The sequence below is a fragment of the Alternaria dauci genome, chromosome 6, assembly GCF_042100115.1.
Source record: "Alternaria dauci strain A2016 chromosome 6, whole genome shotgun sequence".
Classification (NCBI taxonomy): domain Eukaryota; kingdom Fungi; phylum Ascomycota; class Dothideomycetes; order Pleosporales; family Pleosporaceae; genus Alternaria; species Alternaria dauci.
The window spans coordinates 563,171-590,395 of record NC_091277.1 but is presented as its reverse complement, the minus strand read 5'-3'; the positions used below and the strand labels follow the sequence as shown (position 1 = coordinate 590,395).

Here is a 27,225-nt window from a genome sequence, read left to right as displayed (position 1 = left end):
CTCATGCTACATGAAAGAAAACACACGAACTGAATATGCAACGCCTGAGGGTATGCGTAGGAAAACCTGATGACAAGAAACAAAGATCAACTTTGGAAAAAGAAACGTTTTCCTAAATTACCCCTCAATGACACAGCAGTCCATCCACTGTATTGTGAAGCATAATCTCCGTTGTAGGTGGACACTCCTACTGCTCCTTCTCGGTTTCGGTCTCGCTCTTGACCTTGGCCGCAGCCTTGACGAGCTGCTTGAGACGCTTCTCCATGACGGTGCGTCCGTCGAGCGTGCTCCAAACCTGGTGAGGTGCCTTGTTGACAACATCCCAGCTGACGAGGTTGTCTGTCAGAGTAGTCAGGTCCTTTTGCTTTCGCTCCCACTCGCTGTCCTTCCTGACTTCGATGCCACTGGACACGACGACAAGCGGGGTGTTGGCGCTCTGGATGTTCCTAGCAGACGAGACCTCGTTCTTGGTGAGGCTGTCGGCAACGAGGTTCTCTTGGAGCTGCGCCTTGATGTATTTGCCGGACTGGTATGCGTTGCGGCCGTAGACACGGTCTTCACGCGTGCGACCCTTGAAGAGTGCGCCTGCAAGACGGACAGTGCCAAGAGGCGAGATGATACCCCAGGCCCAAAGAATGAAGCCACGTCCTGCGCCGCCATAACGGTGAAGAAGGTCTTCGTGCAGGGGGTCGACCATCATGATGCCAACAACCTGCTTTATGTGGCGCGAGCTGAAGATGCGGGAAACGATGCTGCCAGTACCAGCGGAAACGAGAATCCAAGGTCCCTCTTCACCAGACTTGGCGAGAGCTTCAGAGAAAGCATCTGCGGACATGCCGGCTGAGTGTGGGGAGGGTGCGTTGTCGGAAAATGCGTAGCCGGGACGATCCCAGTAGCAGTAGCGGGAGATGGTGCCGTTCTTGTAAGCTGCGTAAGCCCAGTGCTCAAAGTCATACTCCAATGGCTCTTCGCCAGCCTCGAGGAGAATAGTAGGGTCCTTGGATCCGCTGGTTTCAGACACGTTTCCGACACAGGCGAGATGCACGGCGTACTTGTCACCGTCTACGAGAATTCGGTCGCCATACATCTTTAGCGTTGCGTCACGGGCACGCATGCCGAGAGTTGCGGTCATCAGGATGACAATGATGATGAAGACAACTGTGAGAATTGTGGCGACGGTAACAGCGAGCCACTCCTTCAGTGTGCGGCGTGTCTCAGCACGGCCGGTGAGACGTTCCTCTTCTTCGTGCTTGCCGTATGCGACGACACGGTCGGTCAGAATGCACCAGACAGCCATGATGAAAGCCCAGACGACACTGGCAATGCCGACCCAACCTTCCTCAAGCCTGATGCGTGGCACTGCCAAGATGAGGATCATGTCGATGGCCAAAAGTCCGGCGATGATTGCTGTGGTGATGCGCAGACCTCTGGCAGGAGTGACGAAGAAGATGGTTGCGACGAGGAGATTGCCGAGAGTGAGACATGTGTAGGCAAAGTCGAAGAAGCCGGATCCGCGAGTGTGTAAGCCAGGAGGGGAGACGAAGATGGATACCAGCAAGAGTACCCACCACAAGAAGGTGATGACGAGGAAGAGGATGGTCAGGTAGCGCATAGCGCGAACCGTCCAGAGGTTATATGGTGATACCTGGCACGGTCAGATGAATTGTTTTGCATAAATATTGGAAAACGTACTGCTGGATCATCTGGGTCAAGGTAGCCATCTGAGTTGGGTGGTGGCCTAGGACGGTCGAGAAGCCGGGTCCTCTCAGTTGGCTCATCACTTCTCCTCGATGGCTGATAGCTTCTCCTCGATGACCTCGACGCTCCATCGTTGTTGGGAATTGGATGTGGTTCTTCAGCCCTCAGACCGTCCTGGTCTCCATTGTCCTTGCCGCTCCACATGCCGGGCATTCCAGGCTACCGTTCAGCTACAAACACTTGCGATATAGCACTTGAAGCGGACAATACCAGTTGTCAGTGGGGCAAAAGACTCTGCAGAGAAGTCTGAGGAATTGTGAGAAGACGAGAGCTCTTGGAAGCTCGTAAATTGTTCAGAATGCGACTGGGGGCGTGGAGGTTTTAGTCGCGGCTGGGACGCTAAGACTGAGATCGACCGACGTCATCATCACATCCATCCAGGTATGCGACTAGCGGCACATCATACGCCTAGATCGTCCCGCGGAAACCTCCAAGCGATCCGGGACTTCGCCAACCAGCTCGACGGTACGCCCCAGCCTCGCGCCGCATCTCACTGTCATCGAGACGCCGCTGCGTCATTGGATTGCGAAACGGGTTCCGCGATGCATCCATTGTTCCTTCGAACGGCTGCGCGTTAAGAAATCAGCGCTGATCCCTGTCGTCTACCAGACAGAACCCCTCCCGCGTCAAGTCCCCTCACGACTCCAGGCCACGACATATTGTTGAAAGCTGAAAACACGCTAGCTGTCCAATCACTGCGGTGCGGATCTCCACGCTTCACCAAACCCTGATTTCCAGCACAAGCAGCCTCGTGCAAGCCACACGCCATGTCCAGCTTGGCTAGAGAGTTTGCAAAGACCAAACTTTCTTCCCTGCCACCGCCAGAGCCCTTGCAAGAGGAGCCTCCCGAGTACGAAGATGACTCGTCCTCGGCGTCGTCAATGTCTAGCACCGGTACTGTCAGACCTTCAAATACACTAAGGCCCGCCCCCGCAATACATTGGTCCGACTACTATGCCCAAGAGTTCTATCTTGAACAGGACAGGGATGGGTCCGGACATGCCAAGTTTCATGTCTACCTCACACCGCCAGCGACAGCCAAAGCACCCTTGGTCGTACTCCATCATGGCGCAGGAAGCTCGGCAATGACTTTTGCGCTGGCAGCCAAGGAGATTCGCAGGGCCATGCCGGAGATTGGGATACTGGCTGTCGAAGCACGCGACCACGGGAGTGTAGTTTGGAACGCCAGTGGGGAGGTCGATAATGATCTGAGCATTGGGCAGCTCAGTCAGGACCTAGTGGACATGCTATCGCTCACCCAGAGCAAGATGAGCTGGAAAGAACTCCCCCAGGTTGTCCTGATAGGGCACAGTCTGGGTGGTGCAGTTGTTACTGATGCTGCGAACAAGGGCTTGTTGGGAAGTAAATTATTAGGCTTTGGGGTGCTTGACGTCGTCGAAGGCTCAGCCATGGAAACGCTGGGACACATGCACACATACCTTGCGAGCAGGCCCAAGTCGTTTCCTTCGCTTCCTGCTGCTATCGAGTGGCATATACGATCACGGACGATACGCAACCCACAGTCGGCGAGAGCAAGCGTACCAAGCCTGCTGCTACAAACCTCAGACGGACGCTGGGCCTGGCGGACAGAGCTCGCGAGCACGGAACCATACTGGGAGAATTGGTTCACTGGTATGAGCAGCAAGTTCCTTAGCGGAAAGGGTGCCAAACTATTGCTGCTCGCTGGAACCGACAGGCTGGATAAGGAACTGATGATTGGGCAGATGCAGGGTATGTTCAATGGATTTGTCGCTTTTGTGTGAGGTATCTAACATAATACAGGCAAGTTCCAACTCCAGGTCTTCCCTGCCGCTGGGCATTTCCTCCACGAAGACCTCCCTGAGAAGACGGCTGAAGTTGTGGTCGAGTTTGTGAAGCGCAATGACCGAAGTGCGCTTATTCTTCCGCCCAAAGTCTCTGATCTCCTTGCACAGGGCAAGAGGGTATAGACTCGCCGGGCGCATATTCTTCCTCGTCGCTCGCACCCTAATTATCTTGTAGTATAGATGGCATACAACCGGGGTAGGTTGTGCCCTGTCAACTTTTCTTCTCCGACCTGACGGTGTCCAGTATTTCGCGTATCGCATAGATCTCCTGCCAGCTATCATGGCGAAGCTGGCTCTGAAGGCTCTCCTGCATCCGGCGCATCGCCGCCTCCGTCAGCCTTGGACTTGTGCTTTCTTCTCCTCTTACGAGGCGCAGACTCTTCGCGTTCGCCTCTCTTCTTGTCACCGTCGGTCTCTGATGTGGATGGTCGCGCCTTCTTGGTAGCGCTAGGCTGGGCCGTCTTTTCCTTCTTTGGCTTCTTGACACTCAGCGGATTAGGTCCCTTGGGTCCCTTGCGCTTTTTTGCCTTGGGCCTCGCATCTCCCGTAGCCTGACCGTCAATAGATTGATCGCCTTGTCCAGCTTGTCCCTCGTCTTCTCTCTTCCTCTTGAGCGCCTCGTCTGGCTTCCGCTGGCCTTTGAGCCCCAACTTGAACTTTGATTTTTCCTCTCGCTCGCGGTGCTGCTCCGTCACCTCAGCCATGGACTCCATAAGCACTATGGACTTGGACAGGTATATGATTGGCACGCCGGCGATTTGTCGCATCTTTGCGCGTGTGTCCGGGTCGTTGGTCGCAACCACATATCGATGCTTGTTGGTCGCATTGTCCTTGGGGTCCACTACAGAGCTCAGGCATTCCAGTGTGCTCAGCGGCTCTTCCAAGTCTTGATGGTTGCAGCGCCGGCGCTCGTACTCCTTGGCTTGTAATATGAGGGTCTCGTTCTTCGGTTTCGCATTGTAGAGGTGTCGCATGTCGCAAGTCGTGATCATGGGCTTTACCTGCGCGCCAAGCAGTTTTTGCAATCGCGCGAGGAGGTCGATCTTGCACGAGTAGGCATCTTGGAGGATCTGAGAATCAAGCAGGACTTGATAGGGTTCGCGGAAGCCGAAGTTGAGTTCGTACTGATGGAGCTGCTTCTTGTAGGCCTGTCCTTGGGTGAGCAAATTGTCCAGATGGCTGTGATAGACATGTGATTATTACCTTTGCGCGCTTTAACTTCATTGCGACTCTGTGTGTTGGGGCAGTCGATTGCTCGTGGGGAAAAAAGTTGGATGCGGCCAAAAGATCGAGCCAAACGGCGGAATCTAGCGTGCCACGCTAACTTGGTATCCGACGTCTGCGGCTGCTCACCCCCGTTGCTCTCCGCTTTAGTAAATCCGCCTCTGGGCATTGCACGCCGCCTGCTTGTACATACTCGGACACATAGTTGGATTCTTTGCTGCGGCGGCTCCCTGCGCGTTTCCCTTTTTTGACACGACTGCGAACTCATCTCTCCATGCGTTTCTCACGGTAGTCCCCACCAGTATGAGCGAGAACCCCGCCGAGGCCCCCAAGAATGAGGGAAATAATGCCGAGACCGCGGAGGTGAAGAAGGAGCACAATGAAGCGATTGAATACGATGATTTTGGCCTGCCCATCAGGAAGCGGAGGCCGCGTACGCCCGTCAACGACAGTTCCGACTCGGAGGGGGAGAAGTTTGAGGATGCCGTAGCTTCCACGGCCACGAGCCCGCACGAGGTCGCGGTTCCAGGGCAGGAGAAGGAACAAGTCAAGGCAGACAATGCGCAAACAAAGCTTCCGGAGACTGTCCCTGAGAGTGCTGAAAAGGAGGGCGATGCGCCGCCACATGTCAACGGACAGGTAAAGGAGCCTGTGGAGAAAGCCGACCCAAAGGCACCCGAGGACAAGCCAGTAGAGACGAAGGAAGATAAACCAGAGGTTGCAAAGCCTTCCGAGACCACCGAAACATCCACAAGCACGAATACGGCACCTTCACACCGCCCCCAAAAGAGCGTCACGAGCGTCCCGACAGTATCCGAGTATTCACACCAGCATGCGGTCATACAATCGCAGAGGGAGGCCAAGGAGGACAAGGAAGAAGAGGACGACGGCGAATGGCAGACGATGCCGGCATACGCGCGATATGACATGTACGACGACGACAACAGGCTCATTGCGAAGGAGAACGCGGAAGAACTGGAAGACATGCACGGTTACGGCAACGTCGGAGGTGCTGCAAAAGGATACACCAGAGTAATCATGGATGACGATGCCGACTCGCAAACGAGCATGGACGACAACACCGCCTATCTGTTCAAGGAGAGGAGCACTGCACTGGCGGACGAGGACGAGGAAGGTCGGGATCCGCTCTCGCAAATGCAGGCGACAAAGAACCTCCTTACCGAAGGACAGCGTGTCGCATACGTCGGACTGGTGCGCTTGGCCATGGTGGAAATGGAGCGCAAGTTTTCAAAATTCCAGACGACCAGCAAGAAAATGAAAAAGCTGCTTGAACTACAGTCAGGAACAACAAAGATGTGGTCGCAGAAGATCATGGTCAAGATCTACAGCCACATGGATATCAACGCCTCTGAGCAAATCATGATCGAGCAGTTGTCCGAACATGGTGTCGTTCCCGCAGACCTCACGCCAGCACTAATGCAGAATGCTCGAGTGAAGAATCCTGCAGCGGAAGATGCAGAGACAGTAGATGAATCCGGCTCTGCCAGACCGTCTGTGTCATCGCCACGCCCCGAATCACCGGTAAAGGAGCGGAAACCGAAGAGAGCATCGGCGATAGAATCGCAAGACGACCTACAGTCACCACCCCCACCGCCATACCAAGAACACCAAGATGACGATTTTGATTATCCAGAAGTTAGATCACCATCACAACTTCCGACCAGTAAAAATCTAGACATTGATCTGCGATGGACCGTCTTGTGCGACCTGTTTCTGGTGCTCATCGCCGACTCTGTTTATGACTCACGTTCAAGAGAGCTGTTTGAGCAGGTCGGAAAGTATCTCAGTGTTGACTGGCTGGAAAGCTGCCGCTTCGAGAAGCGCGTCACAGATGCTTTGGAAATGCAAGAACAAGCAGATAAGGAGAACTGGAACGAAGATGAGCACATGGTCAACCGAGCTAAGCGGGCGCGCAATAAGCGATTGGCATTCATGGGTCTTGCGACTGTTGGTGGTGGGCTTGTCATTGGCTTATCCGCTGGTCTGTTGGCTCCAGTCATCGGTGCCGGTCTCGCTGCGGGTTTCACGACTATTGGAGTAGCAGGCACCAGTAGTTTCCTGGCAGGTGCCGGAGGTGCCGCTATCATTACGTCGACTGGTGTAGTTACAGGTAGTACTGTTGGTGTGCGCGCTATGAACAGACGAACGGGTGCGGTCAAGACGTTCGAGTATCGGCCGCTTCACAACAACAAGAGGACTCATCTTATCATTACACTAGCAGGCTGGATGAACGGCAAGGTGGACGATGTCCGCTTACCGTACAGTACCGTGGATCCCGTCATGGGAGACATATATTCCGTGCTGTGGGAACCCGAGATGCTCAGGAGTATGGGTGACACAATCAACATTCTTGCCACCGAAGTGAGTTTATACATGCAATTCAGGGGGTGTTTATTGACCATGCCAGGCTCTCACACAAGGTCTCCAACAAGTGCTAGGAAGTACCATCCTCACAGCCCTCATGGCCGCCATGACACTCCCCCTGGCTTTGACCAAGCTCTCTTATCTCATTGATAATCCGTGGATCGTTTCGCAGGCGAGAGCAGACATGGCTGGATTGATCCTTGCAGACTCCCTCATCGATCGCAATCTAGGCACAAGGCCTGTCACGCTTGTTGGTTTCTCACTGGGATCGAGAGTCATCTTCTCATGCCTAAAGGAACTCGCGAACCGAGGAGCATTCGGAATAGTGCAGAATGTCTACATGTTTGGTACACCAGCTGTAGCCAAGCATGATGAATACGTCAGGGCAAGATCTGTCGTGCCTGGAAGATTTGTCAATGGGTATGCTACCAATGATTGGATTTTGGGTATGTCATGTACACTTCCACTCCATTCTACCACTAACGCTCTGCATTAGGTTACCTTTTCCGCGCAACCAGTGGCGGTGTAATGCGCGTAGCTGGTCTTGCACCCATTCAGATTCCAACCATCGAAAACGTCAACGTTACCGAATTGGTCCCCGGTCACATGGCCTACCGTGCCGCCATGCCCAAGTTACTCCGTGAAGTCGGTTGGCTAGTTGAATCCGATGAGTTCGTCGAAATTGAGGACCCAGATCCCGAAAACCACGAAGTGCGGCAGCGCGAACTCATCAACGAAATCGAAGAAGCGCGAAGAGAACTGGAAAAGAAGGCGCAAGAGAAGGAGAAGAGGGGTAGTAAACTGAGCTGGTGGTCCAAGAAGAAGAAGGACAAGAAGGACTGGGAGGTCTACGATGAAAACTCCAATGCCGTTCCACCAGGCCATCGGAAATTAGACCAAGATCAGGACCCGGCGAAACTCGCAGAAAACCAGGTCATGTTCGACATTGATGCCATTAGAAAGGAGGTAGCTACTCTGGCTGCAGAAAGCAAAGAATACAACGCCGAAGCCGAGTTTGAGATCAAGGAAATCAAAAGCACCCTCCCGCCCATGAAAATCGACATCGCAACCCAACCGCCATCGCAGACGACAAATCCATACTCTACGCTTAGGGAAACCAAGAGTTACAACGACAGTCTAGGCGCTTCAGCAACGGATCCCAAAAAGACCACTTCCTCGAATGGCCGTTACGAAGAATACGACGAATTCGACGATCCCGGCGCGGGCCAAATGGAAATGACCTTCGACACCTCTTTCCGTGATCCACCAGCATCCGCATCGACCCCCAATGATAAATCTCCATTACCCGTGTCGCCTCTACCTGCTCATCCGAATCGCTCTGGTACTTCGTCGCCCTGGGGCTCCGGAACGCCTAGCAGAAACGGGTCGTCTAGCGCTCCTTGGAACCCAGATGCTCAGCCTTCTTGGGACGACCCTACGCCTGCTGACCGCCCGCCTTTGCGCTCTGTGAAGACTGAATCATACGCGAGTAACGTGGGTGGTGCATCAGGAGATCTGGGTCATAATGCTTGGGCGGACGAGTTTGATGATGACTTTGGGCAGGAGAAGGAGGTCCAGATGACCTTTATGTGATGCAAAAGAGGCTTGTTTCCTTGATTGGTGATGCGGGCATGCTGTGGCGTATGGGTTTTGTACACCTTGTTGTATTGGGCATTGTCTTTGCTTTACCCGTTCACCTTTCTATTGCGCTTTGTTGCATATTCCAGCGCGCATTATGGAGTTCGGTCGTTGTTGGATTTCGATGGCGTTTGTGTGCCGTTCGCTGGGTTTCGGGAGAAATGTCTTTAGCGTGGGCATTTTGGTTGGGTATGTGGTTGGATATTTGGATATCGCTAAATATTTGCGGAGGCTGGAGACGTGGGATAATCAACAATTACAATATCAATATATGCAAAACATTTTAGCAACTTCAGAAGAAACGCATATCACGGTATTGGTCCAAGGTTATGCTGGGAAACATATCATTATTCATAACGTGCTAGCTACTACTCTTATATCTCACACGACTCCGACCATACGGCCGAGTCCATATGCTGCGCAAAATATAAAATACCACTGACGCGGGTCTATGTACGCTAGTACCACCAAATTCAGGAACAAAAGAAAACAGAGACGCTCAATGCGCGTCAGTATGCGATGCGTAGTTGTACAATTTTGAAAGTCACTCAAACCGGACGGGGGGTATCATGCCGCTGCGTGTCCGTGTGGAACATCGGAGAATCGCTTCGAGCGCGGAAAGAGGGGGATCCCCTAGACCTCGACCTCTTGCTTGCGACGACGGATGCTGCCAATGCGCTTCCTGATTGCGCCACCAACACTCCTGCCAGTGGTGTTGCTGCGGCCGACGCCGGATGCTGACGGATCAGTCGCGACGGGTGGGGCAAGACCGGGTGCTTCGGTATGGCCTACGCTACGCGTGCGATGGCTGCGGGAGGTCATCTCAGTGCCAGTGTCGCCAAGGCGCTTGTGGTCCTTTAGGGCCTTTTCAATGGTGAAAGAAGGCTCGCCCTTGCCTTTGAGGTCGTCTGGGTGGTATTCCTATGTTTTGTTAGCAAGGCTTGGACAAAGAAAACCAGTAAGGGTACGTACGACACCAGGCCAACGACGGTAGTCACCGCCAGGCTCTCGCTGCAGGTCGGCTCCCTCTTCATAATCGAGAACCCTTCCGAAACGATCAGTCATGCCAGGTGGTATTACAGCAACGCCCTCCAGAGGACGATGCCTCTGTACAGAATCGATGATATTCTCCCGTGGGGTAGCCTTCAGTGCCTCTTCGTTGGAGTCCTTAACCGCCGCGAGAGGGCTGTACTTGGTATCCCTGTTGCGAGCGATACTGGCGGCATCGTAGGGGCCCTCGTGGTGGTATTGACCAAAGCTTGCTTTGTCGAGACGATCGATGACGTCGGCGCCTTGGAAGTTCTTTTTCCTAAGATGGGGAGCACGGTGAGCAACCTTTTCATCATGACGCAGTTGGTCAAGGGGTCGGTGTGACTTGTCACCAGGATAACGCTCTTTCAACGAGCCTGCGCGGGCGCGAGTGGGTAGGCTCTTGTGCATGGCGGATGGTGCATGGTCGCTGGATCGCCGGGGCCGGCGTTCGTTCATGGGTCCGAAAATTTCCGCGCGGTGGTTCTCAGAGAAGTGGGCACGTTTGGGACTGGCAGAGTTGGGAGGGGATGGGTAATCATACCTCCTACTCTGTGGGGTAGTCCGTCCAACCTGCGACACAGATGCCGAAGCACCCTTTGACTCAGATGAGGCCCTGGAACGGCGACGGAAAGGATTGGTCTCAACAGAACTGCCGGTGTTTTGAACCCTAATGGATGGGGGGCCTTTGGAGTCTCCAGCGGATCCGGGTGGTGTGATGGGCGCTGCGGGAGCAAATGTCGAACGGAAGTGGCTATTCAGTCCAGTCTCGTCGCTTGGGTCTGGTTCGATCAAAGGATCGATCAATGCGTGGTGGGCCTGTCAAGTCAGCTTCTGTCGCCAGGATTAAATCACTGCGCTGAACTGAAGTCAGACGGGTTGTTGGGTGGAGTGTGGGCGCATATGCGAGGCAACGTAGCTGAACACCTCGATTGCAACTGGACAAGAAGAAGACCAACTTACAGCCTCCATGATGCTTGGATTCTGTGGTTAATGGTTTACAATTCGAAAGTGTACAAAGGTAGGAGTGATTGCACAGTGGTAGTTTGAAGGTCAGACGAGTGTCAGGTGCTATGGATAAATACGAAGAGTGGACAGGTGACGGAGGGAGAGCGAACTACATAAAGGCCTGACTTGGCAGGTACCGTGGACGCGTACATGTCATCGGTTCGCAGTCGCGGCCCTGCATCAGATTTCTTCTTGTCCGCTCGTGTTGGAAAGACTCCGAAAGAGCGGCCCAATCGCAGCCATACGTCATGCGGATGCGCTAGGCTGGGAGTGGGGCGGCCGCTTGGTCCTCTCCACGAGTGACGACAGCTGCGATGATCACTCACCAACACGATCCAAGCCACAATGTCCCTGGTGGATTACCCAGATTCCGCCTCGGACAATGATGATAAGAGCCTGGATGTAGCTGCCCAGACGGCACAACCTGCCGCCACAGCTACATCGAAGCGCAAGCACAGCGATTCCAGCAACGCGCTGCCACCCCTTCCGCCAGCCTTTCACGACCTCTACGCGACAAATGCGCGTGTCAGCACTAGCGACAACCCAAGCCTACACGGCGGACGCAAGCGGGCTGTACCTCATGTTGAGGGCAAGTGGCCTAGTCATGTCTACTTAGAGTGTAAGGATACCCGGACCAATTCACCATCAACGTGGACTATATAGACTAACGCGTTCGAGGGATACCTACACAGCCTGAATCCGATGCTCTACACAGCCTGCTGCAGCATGTGAGAGAATCAATTGCTCTCCAGAATGAAAAGCGCACCAAGAAACTGCCCGTACCAGAGATCATACCATCTCTCCAATCGGAACTGGGTGCATCGCTACCTCTTCATGTCTCGTTGTCGCGAACCCTGCAGATCAACACCGATGACAGGGAACCATTTCTCAAAACAATGAACGTTGCTGTGCGGCGATGTGCAGTGCGCGCCTTCAACTTTGAGTTTCAGAGTCTGAAGTGGGTACCCAACTTTGAGCGCAATCGATGGTTTCTAGTCCTTGGCATCAAGCAGTCGAGACTGAATGAACTTAACCGCCTGTTGCAGGCATGCAACGATGCGACCCAGTATAGTGGTCATTCAGGTCTGTACACAGGCGAAGCAGGAGACGGTCCGATGGAGAGCCACGACTCCAATGACGGCCCGAAGCGGAGGAAGGTCGACAAGAACGAGGTCGACAAGAATGAGCTTTACAGCCATGATTATTCGCAATATTTCCACGTCAGCATAGCTTGGAACTTGGCGGAGCCTGATACCGAATGGACAAATCTGGTTCAGGGTATTGACACAAGTAAATTCATCCAGGCGCCCGAAGCTGCTTTTGATGCTGTCAAAGTAAGGATTGGAAATACGGTCCATAACATTGCCCTGGCTAACAAGAGACCCGGTTTTGGCAAAGGCGGAGCAGGGCTGGGGTTGGGATGATCATCGCATTGCGATGACGTACCGGGTTCTGGATTCGCAAGCTGCAAGGGTCTTATCGCATGTTGGGTGTCAGGAATTGTGGTCCCAACGGCACGTCCCAACAACACGACGTAGCATACGGCTCTCCTCTCTCCTCACGCGTACCCAATATGAACTGAGCGATTTCTACATGTGTAAAAATCAACTCTGCGCACTGTTTACCTCTGCGATACAGGACAGGATTGTCGCCTCGATTCATCGCGGAGCCGATGCAAGTTCTTTCGGTAGTTGTCGTGGTCAATCGCGATGTATTGAAAAAAGCAATACGATCATGTCAATGGTGAGACGAAAGGCCATGGACATCGTTTGAGGTGAAGAAAAAGAATGACAGCATAATTTTAATGCCTAACGGTGTGCATCCTGTGACGGCCGATCGAATCATTCACTCAACGTCACTTGGCTCGAAGCTTGATGCAGATAAGGCGCGCTACCATAAAGCACTAGGCTTTGCGCAAACGAAGTCGAACCACGCTGATCTCGGCCGACCCTTACGCCGCCGGCGCATAACACCGACTTATACGAAGCACGTATTGCGCAGCGTGCGCAAATTCGAAGAAAAAACGCATCCCAGTTGTGAAGTCCAATTTTTGGCGTGTGGCTTTCAACGCGCCCTTTACGGGTATTTCGGTCTTTTCCTGTGATTTCGGACCCGAGATGTCAGATTCGTCGCGTTGTAGAAATTCCCGAGACACAGAAGGCATCTGGACAGCGTGATAATGGTTTAGGCAACAGAATATGCATAGGAGTATTTATTATGAGGCTTGAAGCCATCATGGTCGATCTATCATATCTTGAATCACGAAGTCACAGCAATACTCCTACTCACCTTCCTTGAGCCTGCAATTATTTTCTACCTAGAGAACGGGGAACACCAGCACGAAATTATCGAAATATCATCCAGACATTCGTAACCCCTGAACAGCCATGCCATCAGTCGCTATACCTGACCAACTCAAAATCGGCATTGTGGGCGCTGGTCCTGCCTCTTTGACCCTCGCCAACATCCTCCAAAAGCACTCCATCCCCTTCAGCATCTTCGAATCCTCGCCTGAACTCCGCACGCAAGGCGGCTCTCTAGACCTCCACCCAGAGTCTGGCCAATACGCTATCAAAGAAGCAGGGCTATGGGAGCAATTCGCCAAACATGCGCGTCCAGAATGTGATGTCATGAAGATTGTGACTTTGAACGGAGAGGTTCTCTGGGATGAGAATGGGGATGACAAGCAGGACGTCAAAGAGGAGGACAAGTTTGACGGAAGACCTGAGATTGATCGAATGGCATTGGCGACGTTGATGTTTGAGAATCTGAAGGAGGGGTCCGTGAGCTTCGGAAGAAAGTTGAAAGAGGCTGTGCCGTCTGCTGAAGTAGAGGGGAAGTACGATTTGCATTTTGCAGACGGTACGAAAGAGCTTGGATTCGATCTTGTGGTTGGAGGAGACGGTGCATGGTCCAAGGTACGGAAGCTTCTCACCGACAAGATGCCAGAGTATTCGGGTATATCATCTGTGGCATTGACATGCAAGGACATCAAGGCCAATCCATGGCTATTAGAGTATGCCGGCGAAGGATCGATGATGGCTTTTGGGAAGGACTGCGCAGTGCAGTCTCAACGGCAAGGCGATGGTAGTTTACGGACCTACGCTTCATTGCGTGTACCAGAGGATTTCCTGGAAACCTGCGGCATCGACTGGGATGACAGGGAGAAAGCGCTCAAGACATATGTTGACCGCTACTTCTCCCACATACACGACGACCTCAAGCGTGTCATCTTTTCTTCCACAGAGAGCCTAGTCGCTCGTGCTTTGTACGAACTACCGGTCGGTTTTCGATGGCCTCCTCGCTCAGGCGTCACCCTCATCGGGGACGCTGCGCATGTCTTTACACCATTTGCAGGCGAAGGAGTCAATGTGGGTATGAAAGATGCACAAGTTCTAGCTCGAGAGATTGTCAAGGTGTGCAGCGGAGAGAAAAGTCTTGATGACGGTTTGAAGGACTATGAAGAAGAAATGTTCCCACGCTCGACGAAGGCGGCAATTAAAACAGCGAAAGGAAAGGAAGCACATTTCAGTGAACACGGAAGCAAGCATTTCGCGGATATGATGAAGGCGCATCACAACGGGCAACAACAGAATAGTAGCTAGTAAGGATAGCTGGCGGTGTAGAAGTGGTCCAGAACGAACAAGGAGAAATGACCGCTGGAACTAGGGGCTGTAATACCTTTTACGTGATTCATAGCATAACAATGTACACTCGACTCACTAGAAAACATGGGTTGTGGACCTCAAAGGCATGAAGGAATCTGCAACCATCACAGCTTTCTGCGTAGCTTTCAGGACAGGGGAAACCCAACGACGCGGGAGATACAACGTATTGCTCGCTACACATACTAGCTTTATCAACCGCTGATAGGCGAATCCGTCCTTCTTGCTAGGGGACAAAACCGCTCGGTCAGCGCGGGCACAGAGTGATCGCCGGACTTGCAGTTCGCTCCTTCGGCAGCCATCTGTGTCGCCAATGCCGACCAGACCATCCTAGGCTCTCAGCAGCGCTTGGTGACGAGAATCGACAACAGAATACGCGCCACCGTAATTGCATCGATCGGCGCACGCAACGCTGAGATACTCATCGTATTCAGGCGCATGAAATCACCGAATTTCTTACACCTAAGTCGAGTAGTTCGCGGATACATGTCTTCCGATTGCCCGGCATCGTCGAGCGGAGAGTTTAGTAACTTTCCTCGATAGCGGTGGAAGCGGGTTTAATGCGCCGACCGTTCCCTTGAATCGTGGCAAGAAAGGGGGCACACACACCAACGTCCACCGCCCACCCCAACTCTTTGATGGGTCTCTCGGCCAATTAAAGAACACCCTGCAGGTATAACCCTGCACAAGTCGTTCTGTACCTGCATGGTGGCGCATGCTGCGGCCATGGCTCCGCTGTGAGCTGCACAAAGATTAGCCGTTCGCGATTGTTGCTTGTGATTGCTGATATGCGCGTTGCCGTGGTTTTGATGAAGATGGGAGCTTGGGTGGACCTCAATTAGCAACACGAGGTGCGCCTTACCTGAAGGGACGTCGATCACACGGCAGCTAAGGAATACACACCGAGTGGCATTGCTGCGACAGAGTTTACTGGCCTTGTAGCATTGCTGATGCGAGGAATTGGCGTGGTGTTTGTTTGCTGTGACGCACTCGTTTGGACGGGATGGCTGTTCAGGGTGAAGAGACGACTAACCCCATCCGAATAAAGACAAGACCCACCTTTGACCTAACACGACAATTATACCCCAGACTCATTTCCGCTCGGAGCACATCACGATCTCAATAGAGCCGTAGGATGGCGTCCATGCCGTTCTTGTACAACAATGATCACGCCAATTTCCAGGACCCCTAACCTAACGCCTTGGAGGAAATTCTCCACTAACTGCTGCTCACAGGCCATGGCACACGCATGAAAACCGCCGTGTTCCCCAAGGTTGTTCCTTTTTCTTACTACGCAAGGCTTTCGAGTTACGCATCACCAGCCTCGTTGACAAGAACCTTTGGCCTTTGTGCCTCGTCACTCATTATCTATTTACTTAATACTACCTGCTTCACTCGTTCAGCAGACGACCCCTCTGCCCCTAGCCACCCCTATACCACGTAAACAAGTTCAGGATGCGTTACTCTTTCGTTGCAGCTGCCCTTGTTGGGTCAGTTGTAGCCGCGCAGCACAAGGCTCATGCTGGATTCCACATGCGCCGCCATGGTGGACACGCCGCCGAGGAGTCTTGCGAGATCATCACCCATACCGTTACTGTGACCGCACGTACGTGAAACCAACACCTGAAGGATGCAGTGAAGGATGAAGAGTAGCAGTCGTTCGAATACATTGACTAACAGAACTCAGTGCCCTCCATGGCTCCCAACAGCACCATGGCTGTCCCACCTACTGCCCCGGAGACCTCCACCTCCTGCACTGAGGAGGGAAAGACTTCGGTCATCGTCCCTACCCCTAATGTCCCGGCCTCGACCGGAGAGGCACCCAAGCCTTCCAGCCCAGCTCCCGTAGTCCCCGGAACTTCAGCACCTGGTTACCCTGCGGTCCCTGAATCATCCAAGCCCGCTTACCCAGCTGTGCCCGAATCCTCCATTCCCGCACACCCCGAGGTGCCAATCTCTTCCGCACCTGGCTACCCCGCGGTGCCCGAGTCCACCAAGCCAGCGGTTCCCGCTGTCCCAGAGTCATCCACCACCTGCACCGAGGAGGAGGGAAAGACTTCTTCCACAGAGGCTCCTAAGCCGAGTGGTCCAGCCCCAGTCCCAGAGGAGTCCAAGCCTGCGTACCCCACCGTCCCTGAGGTTACCCAGCCCGCATATCCCTCCGTCCCTGAGGTATCCAAGCCCGCAGTTCCGGAGGTATCCAAGCCTGCCGTTCCCGAGGTCCCAGAGGCATCTAAGCCTGCTGTTCCTGAGTCCACCACCTGCACTGAGGAGGAGGGCAAGCCCACTGGCCCCGCGCCCGTCCCCGAGGAGTCCAAGCCTGCTTACCCTACCGTACCTGAGGTTACTCAGCCTGCATACCCCTCTGTTCCCGAGGTATCTAAGCCAGCCGTTCCTGAGGTCTCCAAGCCCGCGGTCCCCGAGGTTTCCAAGCCTGTCGTTCCCGAGGTCCCAGAGGTTTCCAAGCCTGCGGTCCCCGAAGTCCCAGAGGCGTCGAAGCCTGCTTACCCTTCCGTCCCCGAAGTCTCCAAGCCCGCTTACCCTTCGGTTCCTGAATCATCCAAGCCAGCTGTTCCCGAGGTTTCCAAGCCTGCCTCTTCCAAGGAGGCCGAGAAGCCCAAGCCAACCCCTAGCTCCACCAAGGAGGTAGAGAAGCCCAAGCCCACTGGCAGCTACAACCAGGGTGACCACATCAAGACCAACGGCGACAAGTGGGCCATTACTTACACCCCTTACGCCAACTCTGGTGACTGCAAGACCGCCGACGAGATCGCCGCCGACATCAAGAAGATCTCTGAGCTCGGATTCACCACCATCCGCTCTTACAGCACTGACTGCGGTGTCTTCGAGCACGTCATTCCTGAGTGCTCGAAGTATGGATTGAAGGTCATCTACGGTATCTTCCTCGAGGCCGGCGGCAAGGACGGCAGGGGTCCTTTCTCCACCTATGCCAACGACCAGCTCAAGGACATCACCGACAACGCTCCTAAGGACTCCATCGCCATGCTCATTGTCGGAAACGAGTGCGTCTTCAACGGTAACTGCGACGTCAACGAGCTTGGTTCTTACATCGACTACGTCCGTGAGGAACTTGTTCGCTGCGGTTATGAAGGCGTTGCCGTCACTACTACTGAGACTGTCGGTGCCTGGGAGGAGCATGGTGCTGCTCTCTGCGACCACATCGATGTCTTCACTGTTCAGGTCCACCCCTACTTCACCCAGTCCGTCTCCGCTGAGGAGGCCGGTGACTTCGCTGCTCAGCAACTCGAGCAGGCTGCCAAGGTTTGCCCCGAGGCTGCTGCCAAGGGCAAGTACATCACCGAGATTGGTTGGCCCAGTGCTGGTACTTCCAACGGATTGGCTGTTGCTGGTGTTGAGCAGCAGAAGACTGCCATGAAGAAGATCATGGAGAAGGTTGGATCTGAGGCTTGCTTGTTCTCTTTCCAGAATGATGGCTGGAAGGACCCTGGCGCCCTTAACGTCGAGCAGAACTTTGGCTGCGTTGATGCCATCATCGACGCCTCAGGTCTCTCCCTGTCCATTGACGTCTCTTTGTAGAGTCATTATGTAGTTCGTAGCTCTTTTGTCAATCATGTATAGGCTACGTTACGCGATTATGTCTTGCATCTATCTTGGTTCCAAGGTTCTGTCCATACTATGTTTACTGCAAGTCGATAGGGAAGGTGGCTTGGAGGTAGTTTTTAGTGTTTAATCTACTTACAACAATCGCAATATCACATCGAAACAAGCTTTGGCGCGAGCGCAATATTGTGAGCTGTCATACCACGCCATGTTGTGGACCAGTGGACGCAGGTAATCTTTTGGGTGGAACGCAATTTAAACGTAGCATGGATGCTGTGGCAGACCGAGAAACTGCGAAACAGATGGCGCAAATCCCTGCGAGTACCTCTAGCGATACTGGGGACGCAGTAACTAACGTAGCAGGTAGGGAGATCGGAGAGATAACATAGTACAGAAGAGTTGATGAGCTCTTTGCGGGGTGACTACGCCGCACAGCACTGACCTCGGACCCTTCCAAGGTTTCTGCAGCCGGAGATCCGACTTCCTGCACCGCACTATCGGACTCTTGTCTTCCTCCTCGATCCTCCCAGCAGATTGTTCTCGAGATCGCTTTCAGATACGAACGACTGTCCACATTTGATTCGGATGCTTGAGCATCCAGGACATCACCCATGATGGCGACCGTCACGACTACCGCTCCTGGCTTTCTCAGACTACCGCTCGAAATCCGCCAGCATATATATCACTATCTTCTTGCAGAAGACTTCCAGAGTCAAATCATCAAGATGACTATCAAACAACGACACAGTTGCGGTTACAAATTACATGGCCTCGAAAGTGTTCGAGGCTTAGTGTTCGTCAGCCGTATCTTTCATGCCGAGGTTCTCACATACTGCTTCAGCCGCTTCAACTTCTTTCTACACAACGACTCAGAATCCATATGCTTCGTTGTACGAGAATTCTTCTATAAGATTGGGCCCAAAAACAGAAAGCTTGTCAAACGCATCACTATACCCAACTTCAGCATCGAGCGCGTACTTATGCATCCAGCGAATATGGTCGCACTCTTCGCCAGCTCACAAGCGAGGTCTCTGCAGCTACTCGACGACTTGCAGCGGTCTCTCCGTTTTCTAGGACGCTTCTCTGCGCTGGAAGAACTTGACCTGGGGCTTGATGGCCTGGAGGCCGTGGGCCGTCCTGGTAATTGTCCGCGGTTTGCAGATAGACATCGCCGGGCGCAGGCGTACAATATGGACAGAGAGGGGCGCACTGCCCGAGCGTATCAGTGGGATTACGAGCCCAGTATTATGATGGCTTTGAAAGATGCGAAGTGGCTACCAACAAAAGTAATTGTTGGCATATGGTGGACTTCAGTTAGCGGTGAAAGTCTAGGTACAGATCAGGAAACCGCGGAAGCTCGAGATCAGTTTGTGACTCGGTTGAGAGAGGAGATTGCGCCTATACGAGTCATCTGTAGAGGCGATATGTAATAGAGAGGCATTTTTATGCTGTAAAGCAGTCAATATGATCACTAATTTGATAATCCTTGTTTATAACCATAACGTCATGGCCACCGCCGAAACCCAAGCTTCCTTTATCAAATAACCCGCTCAAAAAACTTAGCTCCGTATTTAAGCCGTCCGAGATGTATACGACGACGACTTGGGCAACTCATATACAGTCTGCTAAACAACACAACCAATATCCAAACACCATAGAATTTCTCGGCAGTGCATAAACTTCGAAATAGTCGGATTAGCTATTGAACAGTCAGCAAATCGTCCCAAACACCGACTATGGTAGCCCTGAGTTCGCACCATTTTGGTAGGGTATATTTACACTTGCCTACCTAACGTTTACACGTGCATTCGCAAGTCTCCCAAGGGCTCCAACATCCTCCACCATCCCGATACCAACTGACTGTTGTCATGCAGCAACGTTTGGATGCGGCAGCATTCTTACAACGGTTATAGCAGTCGTTTCCCCAGTTGGTTTCACACCCGCCACCCTGCCAGTGGTAAAGTTGGCTGCCAGGACAAGCCTGAGCAAAGAGATCAGCGGCAGTTTCGAGAGGAGTGTTGGCGGGGGCGTCGACATGAGTATCGGTAGGGGCCGCGAGAGATGTAGCCGTGACGGTGAGCAAAGCAATGATAGGTTGGACAAGATGCATGTTTAGGAGACTTCAGACTGATTGTGTGGGAACAACAGTGATAATCACTGGAACTGGTCTATGTGGGGCTTTATATAGACTCTCTGAGTCGGTAATGCACGAGATGTGCAAGACTTTGTCCTAGTCGTGAGACTAATGACAAGAAGCGTGCTACCTCCATGGTAATATCTATCTCGTAAAATCTGTGGTATGGAAACACAGGACATACCACACAAACGAATTACGTCTCTTCGATGCAGGGTTAGGAGACCAAGGATGTTTACGGTGCACGGCTTCCTGAAGCACTGTGCTCTCCTCCGCAAGTTAGACTGATCAATGAGTGGCTGTCAGTGCTGTGGAGGTACTTTAGCTACCAGACATTACCAATCGGCTGTTTTTGCAGCGACATAGCTTCGATGTATCCTCGTATTTCGCTTTACTACACCGTTGTTGTTAGGCAGAACCTCGATGACTTGAGCAGTATATGCGCTGATGGGTTGTGAAACCAGGGAAAGGCTGCAAGAGGAAGGTCATTCAAGACTAACCGATAAAAGATCATTTAACCAGATATGGCAGTTACACTATGAACACGAACATGATACCTATGCAAGAAGGCTTTACAAATTGACCGGGTACCGTTCCCGAAGCCTCTCGCCAAAGATGAAGAACAAGATCGGAGCAGGTGCAAGAATCAAACTGACAAACGCAAATGTGCTGATGCCCCAGCCATATCCTAGCTTCTCAAACAGCATGGGCGCAAAGATTGGGATGACACCACCGACAACGCTGCGGAAAACGGTGCCAGCAGCGATTGCACTGGCCGCATACTTCTCGAAGCTGTCAATGAAGTAGTTTTGCGTGCTGTTCAAGATCATGACCTGTCCGATGCCGTAGAAAAAGGTTGCTGATATGGATGCGAACCAGTGCGCGTGCTTCTCTACAGTCCAAGCGAACCAAAAGAGCGACACGGGGATAAAAACGGAGCCGATGTTTGCAAGTGGAAGGCGAAACTCGGGTCGTGCCTTTTCGTGATTCTTTGCTGTGAGGTTCTTGTACACGGTATCGATTCGTGGGACCAGGAACCAGACCGTGAAGAGAAAACCAGACCCGGGACCCAGATATAGCAGTCCAACCTTCTCGGTGGAGAAGCCGTAACCGTCTTCGTAAATCGGCTGCATGTTTGTGTAGATGCTGTAGGTTGTGCCGAAGATGAGCGCTTGGTATACAGCCATGACAGCTACGATGGGCTGAGCAAAGATCTTCGGGGGGCGTTTGAGTGCTTGGGCAAGCTTGTATTTCAACGGTCGTGTATCTTCGCCTTCGTACGAGTATTTCGTGCCGTCGAAGTCGGAGCTCTGAGACTCGAATTCAGCCTTCTTGGAACTCAGGATCAACGGCGCATAAGTCTCTCGAAGGAAAAAGTAGCCAGCCAAGGTATTGACAAAGCATACAATGGTCATGATCCAAAAGACCCATCGCCAGCCCAAGCGCTGTACGATTATGCCACCAAACAATGGTCCTAGGGTAGGTCCAAGTAACGGGCCTAGTAGATACCAGCCAAAGACTCCCGCTCGTTCACTTGGTATGAACATGTCACTTATGGTTCCTCCACCATTCGCTATGCCAACGCTCCCAAAGAAACCTGCAATGCTTCGTACCGTGATGAGGAAGGCGATGTTGGGCGCGAGTGCAGCGGGTATTTGTAGTAAAGTGAAGGCAGAGAAGCACACGAGGTAGATTCTTCTGCGTCCAAACGTCTCGGACAGGGGCGCGAGAATCAATGGGCCGATTCCAAGCATGACTACGAAACCAGTTGTTGTTCCAATGACGGCCGTTGTGCTACACTTGAGGTCGTCGGCGATTTGCGCAATGCCTGGCGTGAACATGGAGGACACAAGGGGGCTGAGAACTACCGCAACCGTTAGCAGAAGTATATAGAGATGAACGAGGGCATGTACTGGACATGAGGGCTATGACAGCCACGTTGGCCATCTTCCGCCATCGCGCCCATGTTCGTGGGTTTTCGTCGCTGGAGAGGTCTTCGATACGAAGATGCTGTGAGTAGTGAGTAAATGCTATCGATAGAAAGCGCGTGCAGAATGGCTCACTGTCCGCGGCTCGCCTTCCTCACTCCATCGCTGTTGTAGTAACGGTGAGCGCTCGCCCTGTGGAGACATGATCGTGTTGGTACACGGGGTGAATGTGGTCGTGGTCCAGAAACGCAGCACGACAAAACAACTTCGATGATCGCGTCCCAGCCATCGGAACCACAGTGGGCGTCATCGTAAAGCAAGCAACGGTCAACTTTAACCGCGTTCGGTGCGCGTTGTGGACATCGGGTTGTTAGAGCGTCATCGATCGACGCCGCAGGATGCTCGATCGGAGAGCCCCATGTTTCGCCTATCCGCCCCTACAACCAATCATGTCAATGCACAAGAACGACGTCTACCGCGAGACTAGAAACTACAGTTCTACTTATCAACTCGATTCAATCATGATATACAGGTCTTGTTCTTCGATAGTTGTAGATAGTGGTTAAAGACTAACACAGCCGGTCCGATCATAAGGCTGTTCTCCACTTGAAGCGTTTGCAGCTGCCCAATATCCTAGGCAGCAACTGAAACAGCGTCGAGAGGTTCCGACTCCTCTCAAATTTATGCTCTTTATGTCTCTTGCCTCAGAATACAATCTATTCTGGATACGTGCGCTCATTTCGAATCCGCCTGACACCCATCATACGTCTTCTCACGAATTCATATCCTTCGTCCTGAACTCAAACATCACCCTTCACTTTCCCTATTATCCAGAACACAACTCACAAAATATTGAGTCGTCAGTACCATGCAATCGCCTGTCGCTTGTCTGTCAATTCGCCCTCATGAGGAAGATAAGGAGATGTAAGTACAAATAACGAGATACCTGATGAGGTCTTCAAATAACAAAAGCATCAGCACTACATTCAACAAGGACAACTCACCACTTTTGTGTCTACCTGGAGAACTCCGAAATCGAATCTACGAGTACGCCCTGTACCAAGAATGGAGAATGAAACAGAATGCACCTTCGCTCCGGAAAAATGTCTCAAGGATCAACAAATATCATTTCCAAGACCTACAACGCGCCCTTCAAGTTGCAGGCGCATGTAAACAGATGCACAAGGAGATGGCGCTCCTGTACTTCAAATGTGGCACCTTTATCGTCAACGGCTGTCCGCATGCATTCATTGACCAGTGGCTTCTACATCGCTCGCTCCCTCAACAGCAGGCAATCACACGTCTAATGTTCCCATGCACCTATGAGCTGTCGTATTCTGCCAGGGAAGGCTGGATGCGCGGTAATTTTAGAGGAGCAGGTTTTTGGCCTCGCGACGTAACGGATCTCAAGTTACTCACCGTACTGCCGGGCTTGAGGAACATCACCTTGTCTATTGATGTCAGGACTCCCGAACAGCATACAGGGAGCGGATCTGTGCCTCGACTGTCTATCGTCCAGCTCCAAGAGTGGACAGCAGATGATATCGAAGTTTTTGAAGAGGCGTGTGTTGGTGTTGTCGTTGCGGTCAAGTATCGATTCTGTCGAGCACTGTATTATATGGCGTGAGTTGGGTCTTGTTCAGAGTACTGTACTTTGCAACAAGAGCTGCGCTGTCATTTGTTAATTGTCAACAACGACATTCGTGGACAAGAGGATTCAGATGGCTATAATATCGCCTTGGAATTCATCGTCCAGTCTTGTAATTGCGATTCATTCAAACCACTTCGAATGCATCCATGTCCCCTGTGGGCATATTACGTACACCCACGACGTTCTTTGCCGCATCAATCATCGCCTCGACCACTTCGGCTGGATACATCCTCTTGAGCACGACTCTTACAAACTCGCTCAATAAATTCAATCCCACATCTCCAATCTCTTCGTCCGTCAATTTCTCAAAGTCGCCTTCCTTCAGATCCATTCTTGCCAATCGTCGCTGCAGCAGGATGTTATAAACCGCCGCTATACGATCCGTATTCTTCTTGTTAGAACGGCTATGGAAGTGTTGACTACGCACAGCCGCGGAATCATCTGACATGTCTACCCAGGCCATCTGCCTTTGCAAAATTTGCGCTGATGCGTCGGTAGGAAAGATGTGAAAGCGATGACGAAGGACGTGCAGAGCGACCAACGAGCCCGCCAGGTCTTGGTTGTAACTAAAGCAGTGCATGATGAGCGACGTGATTGCTTCACTGTCTGTGCCTGCGAGACCCATGCGGAATCGGTCGGCGTCGTAGCGACTGCGACTGAGCGTCCACCAGTTTACTGTCTCTGCTAGTAGCTCACGAGGGGTAGGCAATTCGAGCTTGTTTTGGACGGTAGAATCGCCAAGTGCTAGCCGGAGCGTTTTCCAAAGACAGCGTATGCTTGCGCCGTCTGGGAAAACGCCATGACTTCCTTCTTGCGGCTCAGTGAGAGACTTGTAGATCTTCCATGCTTCGTTGTAGGCACCTTGTCGGCATTTATTATCCATGAGGACATTCATGATAGTTGCGTTGGGCTTGACTTTCGCTTCTTTGAGCTGTCGAGACAAATAATCGACGTGTTCCCATTGCAGACTTTTGGCATGGTGCTGCATGATCAAGGCAAACGTCGTTACGTTAGCAACGGGAGCTCTTTGGGCCATGTCGTCATTTGTGTGATGAGTCTTGGCGATCTTTTTGTTGATGATGGCCGGTACTGTGTCTGAAGTGAGATTCGGTCGGCCAGCTTCGCAAGCGGCTTCGACCATGCGCCAACCAATATTTTCGGCTTTCAGGATGTTCGCATCTTCTTTCGAGCGTATCAATACTCTGAGAAACATATTGTAGTGAAATGTTTCCGGTCTGTAACCTCGCTTGAGCATCATGTCCAAGATCTGAGCGGCTGCCTGTGGCGTTTTCTCGACAACGGTAGCTTTCAACCAGTCACCGAACAAATGGCCGTGATAACCAGGAGGGAGCACAGATATAGCATCAAGAGCGATACTAGTCATGGACTCGACATTGTTTCCAAGTCGATATATCATGTGTAGTCTCTTCAACACTTGGCTGACTTGGTCTGTAGTCCCGCTAGTAGCGAGATAGCCATCCTTGACCATGTCGCAAAACACTTGTTTGGCATCACTCAGGCTCCGCATTTCCAAGAAGCCCACAAGCCAAGCGTCGTAGTCCTCGATTGAGCGGCTATTGCCTCTCTGCTCCTTCATTCTGACATAGATTTGCTTTGCCATATCATGGTGCTCTTGTAGTTCCGAGCTCGTATGGGCGCGGAAGACAACCATCATGACAGAGGGGTCCCAATTCGGATACAGCCTGAACAGCTCTTCCATAATTTTCCGACTGTAGTCTATGTTCCTGGCAAGCGCATGGAGCTTAGCCCCCATCTCTAGATGCTCTGGCTTGTAGTCCATTCTTACACCATCGCGTCCCAATCTGTGGTCTTCCTCCCATTGCCTGAGAGCCTGATCTTCTTTACCGCAAAGAAAAATCTTCTCAAGATATTTGGCCCGTTGCCCAGCTGTCATAGACCTCTCAGCCTTGTCCATGTCCTGATAGAGCTGTGTCATGCGTGAAGTGCGATATGGATTGTTGGATGAGTGGTCGGATTGCGTGATCCAAAGCAAGTCCCATGCTCTATCTGTGAGACGTGCTAGGAGTTTCGGATCAGATGCCTTGGCCAGAGAATATGCTCGCCAAAGCGGTGCATGGAGACTGGCATCCTGGCCGTTGCTGTCGCCGACTAGCTCGAACATTCGATTCAGTCTCTTGATAGCTACTCGTCCCCCAATGAAATTGGCTCTGAGCGTGGCAACCGCTACGTGTGCATCTCTAAGCTGCTCGCGATCTGCACCTTTGTTGGCGTCAAAAGAGGGGTTCTCGGCGGTCGTTGTCGTCGTGGACTCATTCAGCGCCGTAGCGGATTGCGTGGTTCTGTGCAGCGTCGGGTCCCATCGTGGAACATATTGCGGGATTGTTCGCGGAAGTGTTTGCAGAGAGCGTGTTTGAAAGTTTGGAGTGGAGTGTGGGAGGCATCGCAGTCGATGGAGCGCAAGCATGGGTAAGCGCCGTACAAAAGTAAAGAACAATAGGCGGAGACAGATTCACAGCGTCCAAAGCATGCGCGTAGAGAAAGACAGAAGTAGAAGAGACATGTAGTCGTAGCCAACCATGTTGCACGCTCTGTGCATGTCCAAACTTCTCTGCCAGAAGAAGGCTCAGACGGCGCTAGTGTTATCGATAAGGCCGACTTGCATGTCATCACGCGTCGTCCCCTGAGCGCCTTTACACCACCATACGCGTCAACCTCGTGATTACGGCGCCATTTCCTCCACACTACAAAACTCCCTTACTTGTTTGAATCATACCTACTCCAATTGCCGGGAATCCCACGCCCGTGCGTTGTCTGTAGTCGTCGTCTTCGGTATCCAATTATATCGCTACTCTGCGTTATCCTCCATTTACAGTTTCATCGTAAAACCTACCTCTACTTTGCAAGAACTCGAAGGCGAACAGCGAAGAACGGTATACATGAAGACCCAATCCTGCACGCTCTCTTTTGGCTGGGACTGGGTAGGAATCTTCCAAACGAAGGCTCCGATATTGTGCCTAATTTACCCGTGTGCCTAGAACTTGCTCATATATGATCAACCAGGGTGCATCTGACCGACACGATCTCGGAGACGAGCTTGAGGCCAGAGAAACAAGCTTTCCCCGCAATGCATGAATCTGCCGGATCTCTCTACCTTGTGCATGCAGCTGATTCGGCATTCTTCGGTTACGGTTGTCTACTCACACCACAACATCTCGCACCCAACCCTGCTCGTCTTTCAAGGCTCATAGTATGGCATCTCTGACGCAAGAAATGGTCTTGACTTGGACATTCATTTGATATCGAATCGATACTGCCCAGCCTTGCGATCCGACGTTGCTACTGGGTTAACTTAGGAAGTTTAGTCCTCTCGTAATGTCGTAAACTTGGATGATTGGCTTTTTGCAATGGTGCAATC

At 52.3% G+C, this 27,225-nt stretch overlaps 10 protein-coding genes across 10 annotated transcripts; 5 read left to right on the top strand and 5 right to left on the bottom strand.

Annotated features, from left to right (window-relative positions):
- Positions 1 to 187: 187 nt before the first annotated feature.
- Positions 188 to 1,902, bottom strand: ACET3X_006545 (uncharacterized protein; the record flags this gene model as incomplete). The annotated part of the gene is made up of 2 exons (XM_069452686.1): positions 188 to 1,645; positions 1,693 to 1,902. The coding sequence occupies 2 exons, from the start codon at positions 1,900 to 1,902 to the stop codon at positions 188 to 190; spliced, it is 1,668 nt and encodes a 555-aa protein (XP_069305313.1).
- Positions 1,903 to 2,525: 623 nt separating this feature from the next.
- ACET3X_006544 (uncharacterized protein) lies at positions 2,526 to 3,847 on the top strand (the record flags this gene model as incomplete). The annotated part of the gene is made up of 4 exons (XM_069452685.1): positions 2,526 to 3,489; positions 3,541 to 3,648; positions 3,765 to 3,780; positions 3,829 to 3,847. The coding sequence occupies 4 exons, from the start codon at positions 2,526 to 2,528 to the stop codon at positions 3,845 to 3,847; spliced, it is 1,107 nt and encodes a 368-aa protein (XP_069305312.1).
- Positions 3,848 to 3,862: 15 nt separating this feature from the next.
- ACET3X_006543 (uncharacterized protein) lies at positions 3,863 to 4,808 on the bottom strand (the record flags this gene model as incomplete). The annotated part of the gene is made up of 2 exons (XM_069452684.1): positions 3,863 to 4,732; positions 4,788 to 4,808. 2 exons carry the CDS (start codon positions 4,806 to 4,808, stop codon positions 3,863 to 3,865), a joined length of 891 nt encoding a protein of 296 aa, XP_069305311.1.
- Positions 4,809 to 4,944: 136 nt separating this feature from the next.
- On the top strand, positions 4,945 to 9,023 carry ACET3X_006542 (uncharacterized protein). The gene is made up of 3 exons (XM_069452683.1): positions 4,945 to 7,190; positions 7,237 to 7,639; positions 7,690 to 9,023. Exons 1-3 carry the CDS (start codon positions 5,112 to 5,114, stop codon positions 8,784 to 8,786), a joined length of 3,579 nt encoding a protein of 1,192 aa, XP_069305310.1. The 5' UTR covers positions 4,945 to 5,111; the 3' UTR covers positions 8,787 to 9,023.
- Positions 9,024 to 9,464: 441 nt separating this feature from the next.
- Positions 9,465 to 10,832, bottom strand: ACET3X_006541 (uncharacterized protein; the record flags this gene model as incomplete). Its single annotated transcript, XM_069452682.1, has 4 exons — positions 9,465 to 9,752; positions 9,804 to 10,140; positions 10,405 to 10,679; positions 10,824 to 10,832. 4 exons carry the CDS (start codon positions 10,830 to 10,832, stop codon positions 9,465 to 9,467), a joined length of 909 nt encoding a protein of 302 aa, XP_069305309.1.
- A 381-nt stretch (positions 10,833 to 11,213) lies between these two features.
- ACET3X_006540 (uncharacterized protein) lies at positions 11,214 to 12,292 on the top strand (the record flags this gene model as incomplete). Its single annotated transcript, XM_069452681.1, has 2 exons — positions 11,214 to 11,487; positions 11,547 to 12,292. 2 exons carry the CDS (start codon positions 11,214 to 11,216, stop codon positions 12,290 to 12,292), a joined length of 1,020 nt encoding a protein of 339 aa, XP_069305308.1.
- Positions 12,293 to 13,255: 963 nt separating this feature from the next.
- On the top strand, positions 13,256 to 14,473 carry ACET3X_006539 (uncharacterized protein; the record flags this gene model as incomplete). The annotated part of the gene is made up of 1 exon (XM_069452680.1): positions 13,256 to 14,473. The coding sequence occupies one exon, from the start codon at positions 13,256 to 13,258 to the stop codon at positions 14,471 to 14,473; it is 1,218 nt and encodes a 405-aa protein (XP_069305307.1).
- A 1,515-nt stretch (positions 14,474 to 15,988) lies between these two features.
- On the top strand, positions 15,989 to 18,091 carry ACET3X_006538 (uncharacterized protein; the record flags this gene model as incomplete). Its single annotated transcript, XM_069452678.1, has 2 exons — positions 15,989 to 16,139; positions 16,221 to 18,091. 2 exons carry the CDS (start codon positions 15,989 to 15,991, stop codon positions 18,089 to 18,091), a joined length of 2,022 nt encoding a protein of 673 aa, XP_069305306.1.
- Positions 18,092 to 20,749: 2,658 nt separating this feature from the next.
- ACET3X_006537 (uncharacterized protein) lies at positions 20,750 to 22,541 on the bottom strand. The gene is made up of 3 exons (XM_069452677.1): positions 22,313 to 22,541; positions 22,163 to 22,259; positions 20,750 to 22,113 (listed from the first exon to the last, which is right to left on the bottom strand). Exons 1-3 carry the CDS (start codon positions 22,379 to 22,381, stop codon positions 20,822 to 20,824), a joined length of 1,458 nt encoding a protein of 485 aa, XP_069305305.1. The 5' UTR covers positions 22,382 to 22,541; the 3' UTR covers positions 20,750 to 20,821.
- Positions 22,542 to 23,934: 1,393 nt separating this feature from the next.
- On the bottom strand, positions 23,935 to 26,382 carry ACET3X_006536 (uncharacterized protein). Its single transcript, XM_069452676.1, has one exon. The coding sequence runs from the start codon at positions 26,272 to 26,274 to the stop codon at positions 23,953 to 23,955; it is 2,322 nt and encodes a 773-aa protein (XP_069305304.1). The 5' UTR covers positions 26,275 to 26,382; the 3' UTR covers positions 23,935 to 23,952.
- Between the last annotated feature and the right edge of the window lie 843 nt (positions 26,383 to 27,225).